Here is a 17,800-nt window from a genome sequence, read left to right on the forward strand (position 1 = left end):
TAGCATTCACACTTCATAAATTATTTCTTTTATCATTTACCTACTCCAGGACGAACATGAATTAAGCTTGGGGATGCTGATACGTCTCCAAAATATAGTATAATTTATGAAGTATTCAAGCCATGTTTACAATAATTTTATATGGTTTTGGTATGATTTGAATGGAACTAACTCGGACAGATGGTGTTTTCACCAGAACTACCTTGGTGTTGTTTTTTGAGTAGAAATAAAATTTCTTGGAATGGGTTGAAAATTTATGGTGATTTTTTATGGACCAAAAGAGACCCCCGAAGCTTCATGGAAGGACCAAAAGATCCACGAGGATGCGACATGCCTGGTAGGCACGCCTTGGGGGTAGGGAGGGCCTACCGAGCTTGTCGCTTCCTCGTGGGTCCCCTTGATGTGAAACCGGCGCAAAAAATTCCTATAAATTCAGAAAGCCCCAGGAGTTGACCTAGAACTTCCGCTCCGCTGCCGCAAGCCTCTGTAACGAAGCAATCTCATCTGGAGCCCTATTCTGGCACAATGCTGGAGGGGGAAGTCATCACCGGAGGCCATTGTCGGTTTCAAAACCGGCGGATCTCGGATAGGGGGTCCCGAACTGTGCGTCTAAGGCTAATGGTAATAGGAGGCGGGGGACATGATGTTTACCCAGGTTCGGGCCCTCTCGATGGAGGTAATACCCTACTTCCTGCTTGATGGATCTTGATGATATGAGTATTACAAGAGTTGATCTACCACGAGATCATAGAGGCTAAACCCTAGAAGCTAGCCTATGATTATGATTGTTGTCGTCCTACGGACTAAACCCTTCGGCTTATATAGACACCAGAGGGGGCTAGGGTTACACAGAGTCAGTTACAGAGAAGGAGATCTACAATCCGAATTGCCAAGCTTGCCTTCCACGCAAAGGAGAGTTCCATCAGGACACGAGACGAAGTCTTCAATCTTGTATCTTCATAGTCCAACAGTCCGGCCAAAGTATATAGTCCGGCTGTCCGAGGACCCCTTAATCCAGGACTCCCTCAGTAGCGTAGATTATCCGGCGCGTAGATTGTCTTCATTATTGCAAGGCGGGTTCCTTCTCCGAATACTCCATAGAAGATTTTGAACACAAGGATCGTGTCCGGCTCTGCAAAACAAATTCCACATACCACCGTAGAGAACACAATAATCCACAAATCTAATCTGCTGACAACCCTTCATAGCGTGACATCACGCCGCGGCCAGGTCATTACGAACCATTTTTCCCAGCCTGCCACTGCACGTGTTGTGAGGCGGTTTTATTAGCACGTCTTGTCAAAGCAGAGTTCGTGTTCCCCTTATCACGGGATTCTCATCAATACAGGTGTGGGTAACCCAACTGCACTTGTTAATATGACTCCTCGATTTTAGGCAAGTTCCAAACGGCCACGTGGGGGACACTTGATATTCGTCCTCTTTATAAAGGGGCCAAGGCCTATCCTTTTCTTCCCATGCTCGATCCTTCCCTTCCCCCACCTCGAGTTCTAACACCCAAATCTCAAGCTAAGCGCTTCGGACCTTCAACCATGTCCAGATCCAACCTTCAAGGCCGATGGATGGCCTCCTCTGTCACAGAGGAGGACATCAAGAAGCTTAGGGAGGCCGGGTATCTCACCGCCGAAATCCCGCACAGGCTGCCTGCTCAAGGGCAGGTCATCCCCACTCCCGAACCCAACGAAAGTGTCGTTTTTATTTCAAACTTCCTCCGAGGGCTAGGTTTTAGTCTTGATCCCTTTGTGAGAGGGCTCATGTTCCATTACGGGCTAGATTTCCATGATCTAGCTCCGGATTCCATCCTTCACATCTCGTTGTTTATCGTCGTGTGTGAAGCCCTCCTCCGCATCACCCCCCACTTCGGCCTATGGATCAAGACCTTCAATGTGAAGCCGAAGATGATTGACGGGCATCACGCGAAGTGCGGAGGCGCTATAATAAGCAAAGGCGTCGACGCCCCATGGCCAAAGGGTTCCTTCATGGAGGTTTCCGACTTATGGCAACGGGAGTGGTTTTACATCACATCTCCCCGAGGTACAAAGCAGGCGGCCGCACCAGCGTTCCGCTCAGGCCCTCCGCCTCAACTGGCATCATGGGTCAACAAGGGGCTGGACTGGGGGCCAGTTAACGACGTGCTGACACTGCAAAGCCGCATCCGAGACCTCCTTAAGAGGGATGTCAGTCTTGTCAAGGTAATGCAAGTAATGCTAGTTCGCCGGGTCCTGCCATGCCAACGTCGATCTCTCCGTATGTGGGAGTTCATCCTGGAAGGACCGCAAACTATTCAACATTCTTCGGCGTGACACTCAAAGAGATGTATGGATTGTTCTTCGGATCACGAATAAAGTGTCCGGACACCACCGAGGATGCGGGTCTCAATTGCAACCGTCCGGATACCCAAGTAAGTAATTCCGCTACCGAACATGCTGTCCTTTATGTTTGTTACAACATCATTCTGAAAAATTGCTCTCTGCCAGGACTGGATAAGAAAGGCGGAGAGGATCAAGTGTTCAACCCCCCTTCCCGAAGGCTCGCCGGATCCTTTATTAACCAGGATGCTTGAGCGCGCACTGTATCAGGTGCCATCAGGAGAAGATGAGGGGAGGAATAGAGAAGCCACAGGCAGGCTTCATACTTTACACATCCAAATCGGGGGAGTAAGTGCCTTCGCGAAGGAGGATAATCGGGGAGGTGAATCTAAAATCCCCTCTCCTCACGGGAAGAAAAGGGCCACCTCTGAAGACTTGGAAACGGAGGTTTCCAAATGAGGGAAGAAACCCTCGCTAGGGGGCCCTGCCCCAGAGGGCGTCCTTACCGCACAGCGCCCGCAAGGGGGCCAACCCTCAACCGAGCTATAAGTAAAAAAAGTACTTTGGTAAATATATCATGTTTTATCTCTGAGAATAATAACCGAGACATATATCTTGCAGCCCGGCTCATAGCCCTTCTCCATAGAGTTCGTCTTCGGGGGATCTTCTTCCGGAGATGATGGATAGCGAAACGCCTCCTCCTGCCTCCCCGCCACATGGGGCGGACGACCCCGAGGTGTCGTCACAGAGGATTTCTCCTGATCCGCCAAGGCCAGAAGTTAACACTCTGGCTGCCCGAAGTCTGGAGTATTCAGCTCCCAAGGAGGGCAAAAGAAAGAGTCCGGGATTTCCGGCACACGATCGGACACACTGATGGGTCTTCTGGAGCGAGCGGCTATCTCAGAGGCGCATCGTACCTTAATGGGTATGGTGGTTGAGAGGATTTCATCCGCCAAAAGCGGTTTGAATGAAGCTTTTACGAGCCTGTTAAGAGGCTTTGAGGTACGCAAAATAATATATGTAGTTTTTACGGTACCACACACGCTAGGTGTGCTTTGTATAGATAGTAGCCCCTGAGACTCTGGTTGCCATCCAGAGGTGGCAAACAGAGGATCATAGTCCCAGGTAATGATCGCTCTGCTTCCATGTGCAGGCGGTTGAGGGTCCGGCGGCTGACCGGACTGCTGATTTTGCCGAACTAAAGCGGCAGCTTGACGTGGCAGATGCCGACATCGCGCTTGTGAACAAGCGGCTTGACGAGGCACATGGTATGTATTTTCGGCTTATCAACAAATATTAAGAGGAGCATGATGCTAGTATCTATAATATGTTGTGACTGCAGATAGATCTGCCGCCATGGAGACCCTTCGGGAGGAACTTGCCCGAGCCAAGGAATAAGCCAGAATAAGTGATGCGGCCGCCCTGAAGGCGGTCGAAGAGTTAAGAGCCGAACAGGCTGCTCATCGCCAGAGCGAAGAAAAAATAGCCAAGACGGCTGTTGAGCTGAAAGATGCCACCGGCCGCTATGAGCTCCTTGAAAAGGAAAGCCAAGCAAAAGTGGCTGACCTGAAGAAGGCCTTGGAGGCAACCAAGGAAACTCGCTCTGAAATTAGAGGGATAAGGGAGGAGCTTTGTGAAGCCGGAGATATCATGGCTGGGAGGCCCTTTTTGTTGCGGATGAAATTCGGAGATCTGAACTATGCCCCTCTGGATCAGTTATGGAGTGCTGCAGACACGTATGCAGACTTGGCAAAGAGTGATGCTGATGCGACTGAGTTTTACAAAGATCGGAAAGATCATGAGGTAGAAAGGTTGTTCTGGTCACAGTTCAGTGCCCCGACACGTCCGCTGTCGTTGAATGAAAAGATGGCCGCATGGGCCGAGCTCCATAGGTTGTCCGGGCTTGCTATGAGGTCTGTCGTGGATCATCTTTGGCCGAAGGGACCAAGGCCGGACTGTTATTTTGATTTGGTGCAACAATTCCTTGGTGTTGTGTCGCATATCGACGTTGTGAAGAGGTCGACGTGCATAGAGAGCGCGCGGATGGCTCTTGCCCATGTTAAAACATATTGGGCAGGGATGGAGGCCACCGCTGTTGTGACCCGAGGTCCGACGGGAGGCCAGGACCCGGTCGAGCACTATTTTGAAGAAGTCCTGGAGGGCCTTTATTTAATAGAGGCTTAGTGCTCGAAGAGTGCCATGTTCGAGTGACATGTATTGTAAAAACAATGCTATTTTGATTATAAAGGCTGTGTTTATACTTTTGCCTGAAAGTATTGTAGTGCCTCCTGTGCGGCCATTTATGTATGTGTATAACCTGAAAGTTTGCAGTCGTCGGCTTCAGCCCCCACGCATATAATGCGGGGGTGTTCGAAAAAGCGCGTAATCACACTTGATCCAACGTCTTGGTCCATTAAGGAGGTGATAGCGCGGCGAACCAGGCAATCAGACTATATCGCTTTAACACTTTCACTTAGCCATAGGAGTTTGACGGTGGGGCTGCTATATAGCCCCTGGTGCTTCTGCGTTCATCCGAATATGGTGCGCGTTCGTACATGACCGGGAAACCGGTCCTTCATTAATGCGGAGGAATCGCGAAGATTCCGCTGAGTCATCGAGTGGTTGACCAGTCTCGCGCTATATCATGACAGTCAGTTTTCGGCTTTCTCTACTGAGGTTCTCATCCAGATGAACCAGGGCACAATCGCAGTAGTTCTCCCAGTGCCACCTTAGTCGATAGAGCGGAACGTAAGGTAGAAAAACACGGGAGCCGGGCAAACCCAACATTTGACCAAAGACATGATTCGGAGCTGATGCATATAAGGCCAAACTCGCGACGCCGAACACTCCCTAAGGTATTCGGACTTTACAACATATACTGGGCTGAGTAACACCCTCGATAATGAGCCATGAGTTTCCAGGTACATGCATTAGTCTGGCGTGATGAAATGCCAATAATGCCAGTATCCCTCCCGGTTGTGTTAAGTGTCCAGAGGGGAAGAAGCAACAAGAGACATTAAAAAAGGTTTACGCAGAGTCTTAATCTAAAAAGAAACCTTTGAGCGGGGCCCTGCTGCACGTCTGCGCCTTTATCTCTGTTGTGCCATATCCTGGAAGGCTGTAGCACGATGATCATCTGAAAAAAGGAAAAACCTAGGTGAAAGACTTCATGCGAGAAATTGGTTATTCTGAACCGATCATGAAGATACAATCTGTTATTGTATTAATAGGGTCAAGCCGAACTATGGGCTTTTTTACATGCGTGCAGCCCCTAGCGCCACCTATGGAGGTATATCCATCATCCCAAGCTCAGGTTTATCTGGGCTGTTACAACAGGTGGTGCGCCGGACTCATCTAACCGTGTCCGTGGTATTGACGACCGATCATTTATTCTGGTTGGAGAGGCCGTTCAGTGTTCGGCTGCTAGAGCCGCCACATATTCTTCCGCACGTAAAGAACGCTTTGTATTTCCGCTAACTGTGATGACGCCACATGGACCAGGCATCTTAAGTTTGAGATAAGCGTAGTGCGGTACTGCATTAAAACGAGAGAAGGTCGTTCTTCTAAGTAGTGTGTGATAGCCGCTTCGGAATGGAGCGATGTCGAAGATTAATTCTTCGCTTCTGAAGTTGTCGGGAGAACCGAATACAGCCTCTAGTACTAGAGAGCCCGTGCATCAGGCCTCGACGCCTGGTATTACTCCTTTAAAGGTATTATTGCTTTGGCTGATTCTTGACGGGTCTATCCCCATTTTGCAGACAGTGTCCTGGTATATCAGATTAAGACTACTGCAGCCGTCCATAAGGACTCGTGTGAGATGGTATCCATCAATTATTGGGTCGAGCACCAAGGCAACTGACCCTCCATGCCGGATACTAGTCGGATGATCCCTGCGATCGAAAGTGATCGGGCAGGCCGACCAAGGATTGAACTTGGGGGCGACGGGCTCTATAGTGTATATGTCTCGGAGTGCGCGTTTGCGCCTTCTCTTTGGTATGTGAGTTGCGTAAATCATATTCACTGTTTTGACTTCTGGTGGGAATTTTTTCTGTCCCCCGGTGTTCGGCTGGCGAGGCTCATCCTTGTCTTCACTTGGCGTCTCCCTCCCTTTGTGTTCGGCATTTAGCTTGCCGGCCTGCTTGAAAACCCAACATTCTTTGTGGGTGTGATTTGCAGGTTTTTCAGGGCTGCCATGAATCTGACATAATCTGTCTAGAATCTTATTTAAGCTGGACGGTCCATCTTTGCTGCCTTTAAATGGCTTTTTCTGTTGACCGGGTCGAGAGCCCCTGAATCCGGCGTTGACTGCCGTGTTATCTGGGTTGTCTTCATTGTTTCAACGCTTGTTTTTATTGCGTCGCGGCTTCCTGTTGCCATCCCTGACTTCGGATGTGCCTGGGTCACTGGTGCCGCTACGGACTAACCAACTGTCCTCGCCGGCGCAAAAGCGGGTCATAAGGCTTGTTAGAGCTGCCATTGTCCTCGGCTTTTCCTGGCCGAGGTGTCTGGCAAGCCATTCGTCCCGGACACTGTGCTTGAAAGCCGCTAAGGCTTCGGCATCCGGGCAGTCGACGATTTGAATCTTCTTAGTGAGAAATCTGTTCCAAAGCTTTCGGGTTGACTCTCCGGGTTGTTGGATTATGTGACTTAAATCGTCTACATCCGGAGGTCGGGCATAGGTCCCTTGAAAATTGGCCCTGAAAGCATCCTCAAGCTCTTCCCAACTTCCAATAGAGTTTTCGAGGAGGCTTTTCAACCAGTGTTGGGCTCGTCCTTTCAACTTGAGGGGCAGGTATTTTATGGCATGGAGATCATCTCCGCGAGCCATGTGGATGTGAAGGATAAAGTCCTCAATCCAGACCCTAGGGTCTGTTGTTCCGTCATATGCCTCTATATTCACGGGTTTAAATCCTTCTGGTAATTCATGATCCAGCACCTCATCGGTGAAGCACAGGGGGTGCGCTGCACCCCTGTATTTGGATGTGTCATGGCATGCTGTCGACGGTTGTTGTGTTCGGTGTTGATTCCGAGCTGATATTCGATCAGTATGATCGTTTTGGTGGCTATGATCCTGTGCCGGAGCACGCTTCCTAGATCCATAGATGGACCTGGCCATACCGGATTTTTTGTCCAAGAGCTCACGTAAATCGTGTGTTGACTTGTGTGCGGCATCATTAGCCATAATGTCGTGTCCACGGGGTGGTCGGTCTGGCTGATCAGCCATTTTATTTTTTGGCTGGATGGGCTCTATAGCCTCGTCGTCAAATTCAGGCAGCAGCTTGCGCTTTCGATAGCTCTTTGTGTGGCGATCACCACCGTATTTTTCTTCAGTGTCGAGCACTTTGTTCCATCTACGGTTGAGCGTATCCTGCGCGGCCTTAAGCCTTTGCTTCTGCTTCTTCAAGCTCCTCGCGGTGGCAAGAAGCCTTCTTTGGAGGTTCTCTTGTTCCAAATGTTTTTCCGGGATGATGAGTGCATCGTTGTCCGGACTGTTCTCCTCTCCGGAGACAGGTTGATGAATCTTACCCTCGGGATCGCCGTCATTGGACATTTGCTCTGGACTATGTTCACTGTCCCCTGGCTCATCCTGCTCCATTGTTGGGTCCATGGGGTCGTCGTTTCCTTTGGAGTCGACCGGGGTGTTATTCTTTCTTACGCTATTATTGATGTTTTTACTGTGGTGGGATTTAGAGCGGCGCCTACGTCATCGCTTTAGTGGCTTATCGAGGGGATTATCCTTCATTGCATCCTCGACGTTATTTTCCTTTGGTGTATCCACCATGTATATAGCATATGATGAGGTGGCTGTCCAGCGCCCCGTGGGCGGTGGTTCTTGTTCGTCTCCAGCATCGTTGTCCATACCGTCAATGTCTTCGGAGTCGAAGTCAAGCGTGTCGGTTAAGTCATCGACAGTGGCTATGAAGTGGATGGTGGGTGGGGAATGAATTTCTTTGTCGTCCGCTTCCCACTCGAGCCGGACATAGTTCGGCCAAGAGTCTCCTGACAAGGAGAGAGACCTCCGTGAGTTTAGCACGTCGCCCAAGGGCGAGCGCTGAAAAATATCAGCGGAGGTAAACTCCATGATCGGTGCCCAATCAGATTCGATAGGCACGGATGCAAGCGGTTCGTAGCCTGTAGCCGGAGACGAGTCCGTGGGTCCGATGACACCGGCCTCATAGGAGGCGAGGTCAGTGTTCGGCTCTATCACCGCTGAGGGTGCGGCCTCCTTGGCGGGGTCCATCCACCCGTCCTCGGATGGCACGATCTGCTCCGGACTGAAGGCCGGGGCAGCCGCAGGTGTGATCTTCCGAACACCGTCCGATGGCAGATATAGGTCATGCTCATCGTGACAGTCCGGCGCACCTGACATGGGCTCGAATCCGTCGAAGATCAAATCTCCGCGGATGTCGGTAGTGTGGTTTAAGCTTCCAAACCTGACCTGATGGCCAGGGCATAGCTATCGATCTGCTCCAGATGGCCAAGTGAGTTGGCCCGCAGTATGAAGCCGCTGAATACGAAGATCTGTCCGGGGAGGAAAACCTCACCCTGGACCGCATCGTTGAAGATGATTGAAGAAGCCATCAAGCCTTACCGTGACGACACAGTGGAACTCTCAATGAAAGCACCAATGTCGGTGTCAAAACCGGCGGATCTCGGGTAGGGGGTCCCGTACTGTGCGTCTAAGGCTAATGGTAACAGGAGGCAGGGGACACGATGTTTACCCAGGTTCGGGCCCTCTCGATGGAGGTAATACCCTACTTCCTGCTTGATTGATCTTGATGATATGAGTACTACAAGAGTTGATCTACCATGAGATCGTAGAGGCTAAACCCTAGAAGCTAGCCTATGATTATGATTGTTGTTGTTCTACGGACTAAACCCTCCGGCTTATATAGACACCGGAGGGGGCTAGGGTTACACAGAGTTGGTTATAGAGAAGGAGATCTACATATCCGAATTGCCAAGCTCGCCTTCAACACAAAGGAGAGTTCCATCCAGACATGGGACAAAGTCTTCAATTTTGTATCTTCATAGTCCAACAGTCCGGCCAAAGTATATAGTCCGGCTGTCCGAGGACCCCTTAATCCAGGACTCCCTCAGCCATCTTCATCATTCCGGAGGTCTCCATGACGAGCAGGGAGTAGTTCACCCTCGGGGCTGAGGGTATGTACCATTAGCTATGTGTTTGATCTCTCTCTCTCTCTCCTCTCTCTCTCTCTCTTGTATTCTTGATTTTGGCTCGGTCTTAATGTACCGCGAGCTTTGTTAATATAGTCGGATCATAGGGTGTTTCTCCCTCTCTATCTTTTGTGATGAATTGAGTTTTCAATTTTGAGGTTTCACTATTATCGGATTGAATATTTTTTGGATTTGAGAACACTTGATGTATGTCTTGCATATGGATACCCATGGTGACAATGGGTGTTCTATTGATTCACTTGATATATGTTTTGGTATTCAACTTACGGATTATCGTGACATTGGGGTAATCTATGCATAGGGGTTGATACATGTTTTCATCTTTCTTTGTCCGGTAGAAACCTTGGGGCACTCTTTGAAGTTATTTGTGTTGCATTGAATATTACGAATCTGAAGTTGTTTGATGCATATCGAATAATCAACTCATGGATACTTGTGGTGACATTGGAGTATCTAGGTGACATTAGAGTTGGTTAATGCATATCATATGGTGTTATCTTAGTACGAACTCTTGGGATGTCTGTGACACTTATAGGGATGGCTCAATAGATTGATTGGGAAAGGTAACTTTGAGGTGGTTTCGTACCCTACAACAATTTTATGTTCTCCGCTAGATAAGAACTTTGGAGTGATTCTTTGTCTCACGTTGAGGGATTGTTATATGATTCAATTATGCTAGCACTATTGAGAGATTGCACTAGTGAAAGTATGAACCCTAGGCCTTGTTGCTAAGCATTGCAATACCGTTTGTGCTCACTTTTGCTACTTACTACCTTGTCATTTTTATATTTTCATGTTACAAAAACATATATCTACTATCCATACTGCACTCGTATCGCCATCTCTTTGCCGAACTAGTGCACCTATACAATTTTCCATTGTATTGGGTGTGTTGGGGATGCAAGAGATATCTTGTATTTGGTTGTAGGGTTGTTTGAGAGAGACTATCTTCATCCTACGCCTTCCACATATTGATAAACCTTAGGTCATCCGCTTAAGGGGAAATTGCTACTGTCCTACAAAACTCTGCGCTTGGAGCCCCAACACGAGTCTACAAGAATAAGATGTGTAGTAGACATCACGAAGTCATGTGTGTATGGCCAGACTATGATTGATGTCGTCACACCGAGAGGGCCCTAAGAATATCTCTCCATCGTCGGAGGAGCAAATCCCACTCTCGAAGGAGCAAATCCCACTCTCAGACTTCCCGATAAACCTGTAAGTTGTCGTTATGATCACCGTGTTACAGGTGATGTTTGAGCAACCCCAAATCCCATCATACGGTAAGAAGTGCCTGTGATACTCTCATGGTATAAGGAGCAAAATCACACGTTAACACTGTGTTATTACAATTGAATACATATGATATTAGTTCAATTCACAACAAACAAGTTTGGGTCGATTCAATAAGATTGTTCTTCCAACGTCATAATCTCAAAGTTGTTTTAGGACTATCATTTAATGCTTTAAATGATATCCTAAGATCCAGAAGACGTGATCACCAACAGCACTTGAGCTAGTCCTAGAGGCAAGACTAGGAACCTTTTATTTAACCGTTTATTATTCCACACGTGCATATGAGGTTTCCACTGAAGCACATATTCCAGGATCATAGCCGTTATAACATGAAATATAAACTCTATAATTATGAATATGGAAATATAATAATACAAATATTATTGCCTCTAGGGCATATTTCCAACACTTGACACTTGTCATTTGAGAGCAACCCATCCTCTAACGACTTTGGGAGAATCACAAGTGAGGAAAAACCCAACCAGAGCCAAAGTGATTGAGCATCACTGAAGAGATTGATCCGTGTGATTCGACACATGTTACTTTTGAAGACTGTCATTCTTTCAGACGGTTAGGCGTCATGTTCTGAGCATCCAAGAGTCATTGTGGTGTGCCGGTGAACAAGTCTATGAAGGTTTTGGAAGTCTATCTTGAAGACTTGCTGCGAGTGATTGGGCGAGGTCTAAGTGACCTTGACTCAAGAGAAATACGATGAGGACTAAGTGTCGTCTGAGTTCATCTGAGACACCTCAGCCAGACATACAGTTGATACAACAACCAGAAACTGGTCTACCAAATCGATGTGTCTTCACCGAGCCTACCTAGTTTCAAATTCCCCACCTTACCTTACATTATTCCGCCGTTGAAGAATTTGTGATCTACCTTCTGAAGAAATTTGAACTGAAGACTTTTATCATGTTGTTTTTCATTTCTTCAGTTCATCTTCCTCACACTTGTACTCTTGTATGATCGCATGTTCTTCACCCATATGTATCTTGTATGCATGCTTTCCATTACTGTGATGAATTAGTTACCTTGCGTTTCTATTTCTTCACTCTTATCTTCGTCAAATTCATCAGAGTTTGGCGAATTTCTAAAAATCTCCCATTAACCCCCCCCCCCCCTTGGGAGTAAACATGTGCTTTCACATGGGCAACACTTTCCCGCAAGCCCATGAGTTCCTGGACGACTACGGCCTAGAAGAAGAAGATGAAGTGGACATTGAGGGGGATCCTTTGTTTGCCAATGAGCTCACCTCCAAAGCCAATGCAAAAAGAAGGACCAAAGCATTCATACTAGGGCATACAGAAAGGATGAGGACAAACTCCTTTGTGAATGTTGCAGGGATATCGGACAATACCCCAAGATTGGCGCCGAGCAAAAGGTATCAACCTTTTGGCTAAGAGTTCATCACCAATTTCATGAATGCAAGAAGTTCGCAATGTACAAGATGGAGAGCAAGCGTGGGTGGGTGTCCCTCTCGAAGTGTTGGAGGGTCATACAATAAGAGTGCAACAAGTTTGTGCCACCTTGAGAGCATCGAGGGTCGTCCATTGAGTGGCCCCGACATCAAAGACATGGTATACATTTCTCCATCTTCGTTTCTGTTGTTTCATGCTTGTATGTCCAATGCGCATATTCGTATCTTCAATTGTAGACATTTCAAGCTTTTGAAGCTTTCAAGTCCCAACATGGGAACAAGCCGTTCACTCTCTCCCATTGTTGGATGGTCATAAAAGGCAACAAGAAATTCAAGGAGCAATGTACGGCCCTTAGGAAGAATGGAGGGGAGAAAGCCGCCGAGGAGCATGGTGAGGAATAGAAGTCGTGGCCGCGGGGAAAGACCAACTCCAAGAGGCGGGACAAGCGTGATGCAGCATCATTTGCCTTGCAATCAACTTTGGAATGCATGATGACCCAAAAGGATACAAGGGAAGAGTGTGTTGGCAAGACAAAGAAGAGCAAATGAAGGCTTAGATGGAGATACAAAGGAAGAAGCTCGAGATGGAGGCGAAGATGCAATCGAAGAAGCTTGAGATGGAGGCCGGGACGCAAGCGAAGATGCTCAAGATCGAGGCTACCAAAGCCAAGACCAAAGCAAAAGAAGAGGAGCTCGCTTGCATGGTGAAGGGGTGGAGATCATGAAGGTGGACTTGAGCACGGTGTCCCCGAGGAAGGGGCCTTGGTTGGAGAAGATGCAGACCGACATGCTCAAGCTTGATGATTGACCTATGACGGAGAGCGTCATCTTTTTTTTATGCCAACAAGTGTGCCGGTATGACCATGACCGAGAAAGGCGTGGTTGAACTCCAACCCATTTTTGTGTGTTGGTATGTGTGCTAGCCGCTGGTAAGTGCGCCAACATGAACTATGATTTTTTTAGGCTAGCATGTATGTCGGCCGTTGGCGTGGCTGCCGGCGAGAACTCTGAACGATGGCCACATGATCTCTGGCCGCGGTCACTTTCTAAGTTTAAATTGTTTCATGTGAGGACAAGGATTGAGTGCACCGCTCCAACATAGATGGACGATGAGCGGGTAGCCGATCTAAACGGACAAAAAACAAACGAAATGGGCATCTGTTTGGGTTGGCGCGTTGGAGTTGCTCTTAGCACTCGGCGTTGGGTAGCAATCTAGTACTTCGACTAGAAAGGATTGCCATTTAGAAAGAAAGAAAAACTAGAAAGGATTGCCATTTAGAAAGAAAGAAAAACTAGAAAGGATTGCCCCTAATTATCACAGCTAAAGAGGGAGGATTCGCAAAATATCCAATATCTTCCCACTTCTGAAGCAACACCGAGTTGTCAATGAAAAGAAAAAGAAAAACCAAAACCCACACCGACGTCAGCGAAGTCGACGGCGGTGAGTCGACACCGAGCCTTGTAGAATTTCCCAAGCGCGATGGATCTCTGGGAGAGGGCGCGGTCCTTCGCCGGCGAGGCGGCGAAGCGGTCGCAGGAGCTGTCGCTGGAGGCGGCCAAGCGGTCGTCGGTGCTGGTGTCGGAGACGGCGAAGAAGTCCAAGGAGATCTTCTCGGAGACCGCCATCAAGTCCCGCGAGATGGCCGCGGAGGCGACCAAGCAGGCCGACCTCCTCGCCGGCCAGATCATGCACCTCGCCTCGGACATCCCCGTCCCCTCCATCCCGCCCATCCCCGCGATCTCGCCCCTCCCCTCCGCGGCCGAGTCGGAGCCCGACGCCGCCGAGCTCGAGCGCTACGGCATCACCGACGACCTCCGCGAGTTCGTCAACGGCATGACCATAAGCACCTTCCGCGACTTCCCCTTGCAAGGTGCGGTTCACTCATGGTTGGGTTTAGGGGATTCGAGGCGCTGGATTGACTGATAATACGATTTTGGTTGCGCAGATGAGCCGGAGATGTCTGATGTGCCGACGGTGTCGAATGTGCGTCAGGATCTGAACGAATGGCAGGCTAGGCACGCCACTCTCGTCCTCTCGGCCGTCAAGGTTTTGTCTCGATTAACCATTTCAGTGGGGTTTAATGCATGTATGTCCATGGGAGATTGGGTTTATGTGGCTCGATGTATGGCCTGTCGGTGAATGCACGTATGAACAGACACACATACTTCTGTTTTGCTTCCAAATCTGATTAGATGTGTATATTGAGATCAGAAAAAGGGTGAAAACTATGTTTTTAATTTCAAATAATTTAGAGTATTAGAGTGATTGTTATTCTGGACAATAGATGGATTTTCGATTGGTTTGACGGTTAGAGGCTTAGAGCTAACTGAATAATTAGTACATACTGACTTATCAACACTCGGGGAATGTCAATTATGGTATTTGTGTTTCCTACTTTGCATGAATCAGAATGTACTACTAGATAAAATGGTTTGCCATGACCTTGTCTTCTTTAGGATTATAGTTCAATAAGATCTCTGTTCTGTTATTTGTTGCTACAAGTTAACTGCTGGTCCAGTTCGCTGAGGCTCTGTTGGGCTATTAATTTATTATCCTGTTAGCCTGCATACTAATTTTTTGTGTTGAGTCTCTAATGTTGTATTTTGGCAAAATTTTATTGAGTAGTGCTATCTTATGTTCAGGAAATTTCAAAGTTCAGATATGAGCTGTGCCCAAGATACATGAAAGAGCGTAAATTCTGGCGAATTTATTTCTTGCTAGTAAACAACTATGTAACCCCGTAAGTCTTCTACTCTTCTTGCTTCATGTTAGCTCATGCTATGTAATCCTAATACATATTGTGGTCATTGGTCAACATGGGTCAAACTTCTGCATCATACGTTTGTCTTAACAGAATGGATGCTACATTGCCACATTTGCCACCTCTTAGATAGTTTGGACTGATTATTTCTTCAGAATACACAAAATAGATATTCTGCCAGAATTATTTGTCAAAGTTTGTTGTTTCCAATTCAACCTGTAGGATCTTGCATATTGGGATTGGAACAATCTTTTTATTTCTAGAATCTGGAGGGTTTGTCATTTATCCTTGGTCTCGCACTTGTTGAAGGAACTAAATAATAATATTTTGATTGCCCAGTGATGATTATTTAGTCTGTGAAATTCCATGATTCAGTAACCCAATAGAACACTTGTATATGATAAATGAATTATGTTACAAGCAGTGATTATTTGGTTTGTTCCACTATTTTGGGCTTATAACAAACTTGACTTGCCTCATGTAACCAGGGTCGATGTTTTTCTAGTTAAGCTCAAAATGGTTTGCTTTCCAAGTGCTATAATGCTACATGTGTTAGTTTGAGCATAATTTTCTTGCACACTAGGCACTAGTGTTGATCCTCTATAACTTATTGACTTGAAATGTAACTCAAATAGTTACGAGACCAAATATTTTGAGGAGCTGAAAGTGAAAGCCGAGGAGGACAAAATGGTTGCCCAGAAGGAAATATCACAGACCTCACAAGCTACAACTTCAGAACAGAAAGACACGAAGGTGCCAAGCAAGACATCTACCTCATCAAATCGAGAGCAGGATCTGGATGTATTTCTTCTTGGAGATCTAGGCAGTGATGATGAGGGTCCTGGTACGCTATTCATTTACTTGCACCTGACCCTATCCAATTAATTGCTACATGTTGCTGCATTTCTTGTATGTGATTTATTTTTTGTGTCATCACTTGCAGATGCTGGCGACGATGATGGGCTAGACGATGACTTTGATAAGATAGATGGTGCCTCAGTAAGTACACCTGCTTCCCTTCAAATAGATACCGTCACTAGCCACAGCTTATAAGATGGTATTGGTTCTAGTGTTTCATACCCATGGAATGTAGTTTTAATGTGCGGTAACCGTATTGGACAAGACATTGTACATTTGGAATTCCTTGTTCTCGTGCTACTACCGATGTGAGGTGTGGTGATCATTCTATTGTCTGTACACGTTTCTTGTTATGCTGTGGTGTACAATAAAAGCATTTGCAGGTGGCACCACGTATCTTTGACTTCCAGATTAGTGCTCGACCCTTAGTGGGGGCTTGAATTGAATCTATTGCTTTGGAAGCTTAGTGCTCTACCACCAGGCTATTTAGGTGTCCCTTGAATTGAATCTTTGACTTCCAGATTACTGCTCGACCCTTAGTGGGGGCTTGAATTGAATCTATTGCTTTAACAGCTGGAAGCTTAGTGCTCTACCACTAGGCTTCTTAGGTGTCCCTTGAAATGCTGTGTATCACTTCCATGTGTGTTCGACATGCTTAAGGCATATAAGATATTGTCGTTACATCTGTATGGTTGATGCTAACATCAGCTCCGTGCTTCTGCAGGGCTTAGAGAGTGATGGTGACGAGGATAAGAAGGCAGAAAATGCGAAGGAGTTGCTCTGATCATATGTGATGCCTTCCCGAGTCTACAGAGATGGCTTTGATGTTGATGAAGGCGCTGGCGCGCAGCTACCGAGTCCCAGCTGCCGCTGTACATTGGAATGTTTGCATCTTTGCCGTGTCCCGTTGAAGCAAATGCTGTTCTTGTTGTGATTGAAGTCTAGAAAACTGGTACCCCTGCTATGGCATTCCTTTTTGTTTCTACTAGGGTGTTCTCTATTCTTCCTACACTGTTATATTCCTCAAGAGTGCGGTGAACTAAAATTAAGCCCGGATTGACTTCTCATGTGAAATAAGATTCCATTTTTATTCTGCACTGAGGCTGATCCTTGTTGTCGAAGCGACCATAGTGTTTTTGTTCGAATTGAAAGAGTTTGTAAAACTTCCATCGAAAACTCTCAAATATGAAGATCCCCTGTTTCCCAAATAAAATCTTCACCAAAATGCGTTGGCAAAAACTGACGGACCGGCGTTTTGGCTCCCAGGCCCCAGACATAAACAGTAATATCACTGAAAATAGCAACAACAACAAAAAAACGAATTATTTTGTGGTGAAAGATGAGTGTGTGCTTGATGTCCGTGCCAAATGTGATGAAGTTTCGACATTTGAAGAGCTCTCAACAAAAACGATAAAATTCAGGCCTGCGAGAAAGTTTGAAATTCTTAAAGTAGATTTCAGAGACGAAATATCGAATACTGTAGCACTATTTGTTAAGACACTATTGATGATTCTGCGTTGCAACCACGTTGTCTCGACGACTACAATCGAGTTTGAACATTTGAGATTAACAATTAGGTATGGATGGCAACCATGTTATCACGACCACGATTATAGGCTTGAAATATTTGGTCTTTATTAGGTATGGAGGGTCGGCCATGACGGGCCAACCCTATTGATTCCCACAAATTATGTCGGCCATATGTCTTGATAGCCATACAGCACCCATCAGCTAAGGATGGACGTGGCATACATAGCCAACCGACCCTTTTTGAGTTTTAGACGTCCCATTCCCCTCCTACTTGTACCCTTCCCCTGCCCGCGCTACTCGCTCCCTCCCCGATGTGGGATTATTCAGCAGCGCTCCGCGCCTCCGCCGCGCCAGCATCCCAGCTCGGTCGGGTGATGATGGGCCGACCTCTCTCCATGATGGGCCGC

At 47.2% G+C, this 17,800-nt stretch overlaps 1 protein-coding gene and 1 non-coding gene across 2 annotated transcripts; one reads left to right on the top strand and one right to left on the bottom strand.

Moving 5' to 3' along the window:
• Window positions 1-13,615: 13,615 nt before the first annotated feature.
• LOC123138089 (uncharacterized) lies at window positions 13,616-16,960 on the top strand. The gene is made up of 6 exons (XM_044557999.1): window positions 13,616-14,114; window positions 14,190-14,290; window positions 14,887-14,984; window positions 15,641-15,849; window positions 15,949-16,004; window positions 16,588-16,960. Exons 1-6 carry the CDS (start codon window positions 13,724-13,726, stop codon window positions 16,645-16,647), a joined length of 915 nt encoding a protein of 304 aa, XP_044413934.1. The 5' UTR covers window positions 13,616-13,723; the 3' UTR covers window positions 16,648-16,960.
• A 547-nt stretch (window positions 16,961-17,507) lies between these two features.
• On the bottom strand, window positions 17,508-17,635 carry LOC123140432 (U11 spliceosomal RNA). The gene has a single exon (XR_006469994.1). It is a non-coding gene; the product is annotated as a U11 spliceosomal RNA (small nuclear RNA).
• Window positions 17,636-17,800: the final 165 nt, after the last annotated feature.

This window comes from Triticum aestivum, chromosome 6B (assembly GCF_018294505.1).
Source record: "Triticum aestivum cultivar Chinese Spring chromosome 6B, IWGSC CS RefSeq v2.1, whole genome shotgun sequence".
NCBI lineage: Eukaryota > Viridiplantae > Streptophyta > Magnoliopsida > Poales > Poaceae > Triticum > Triticum aestivum.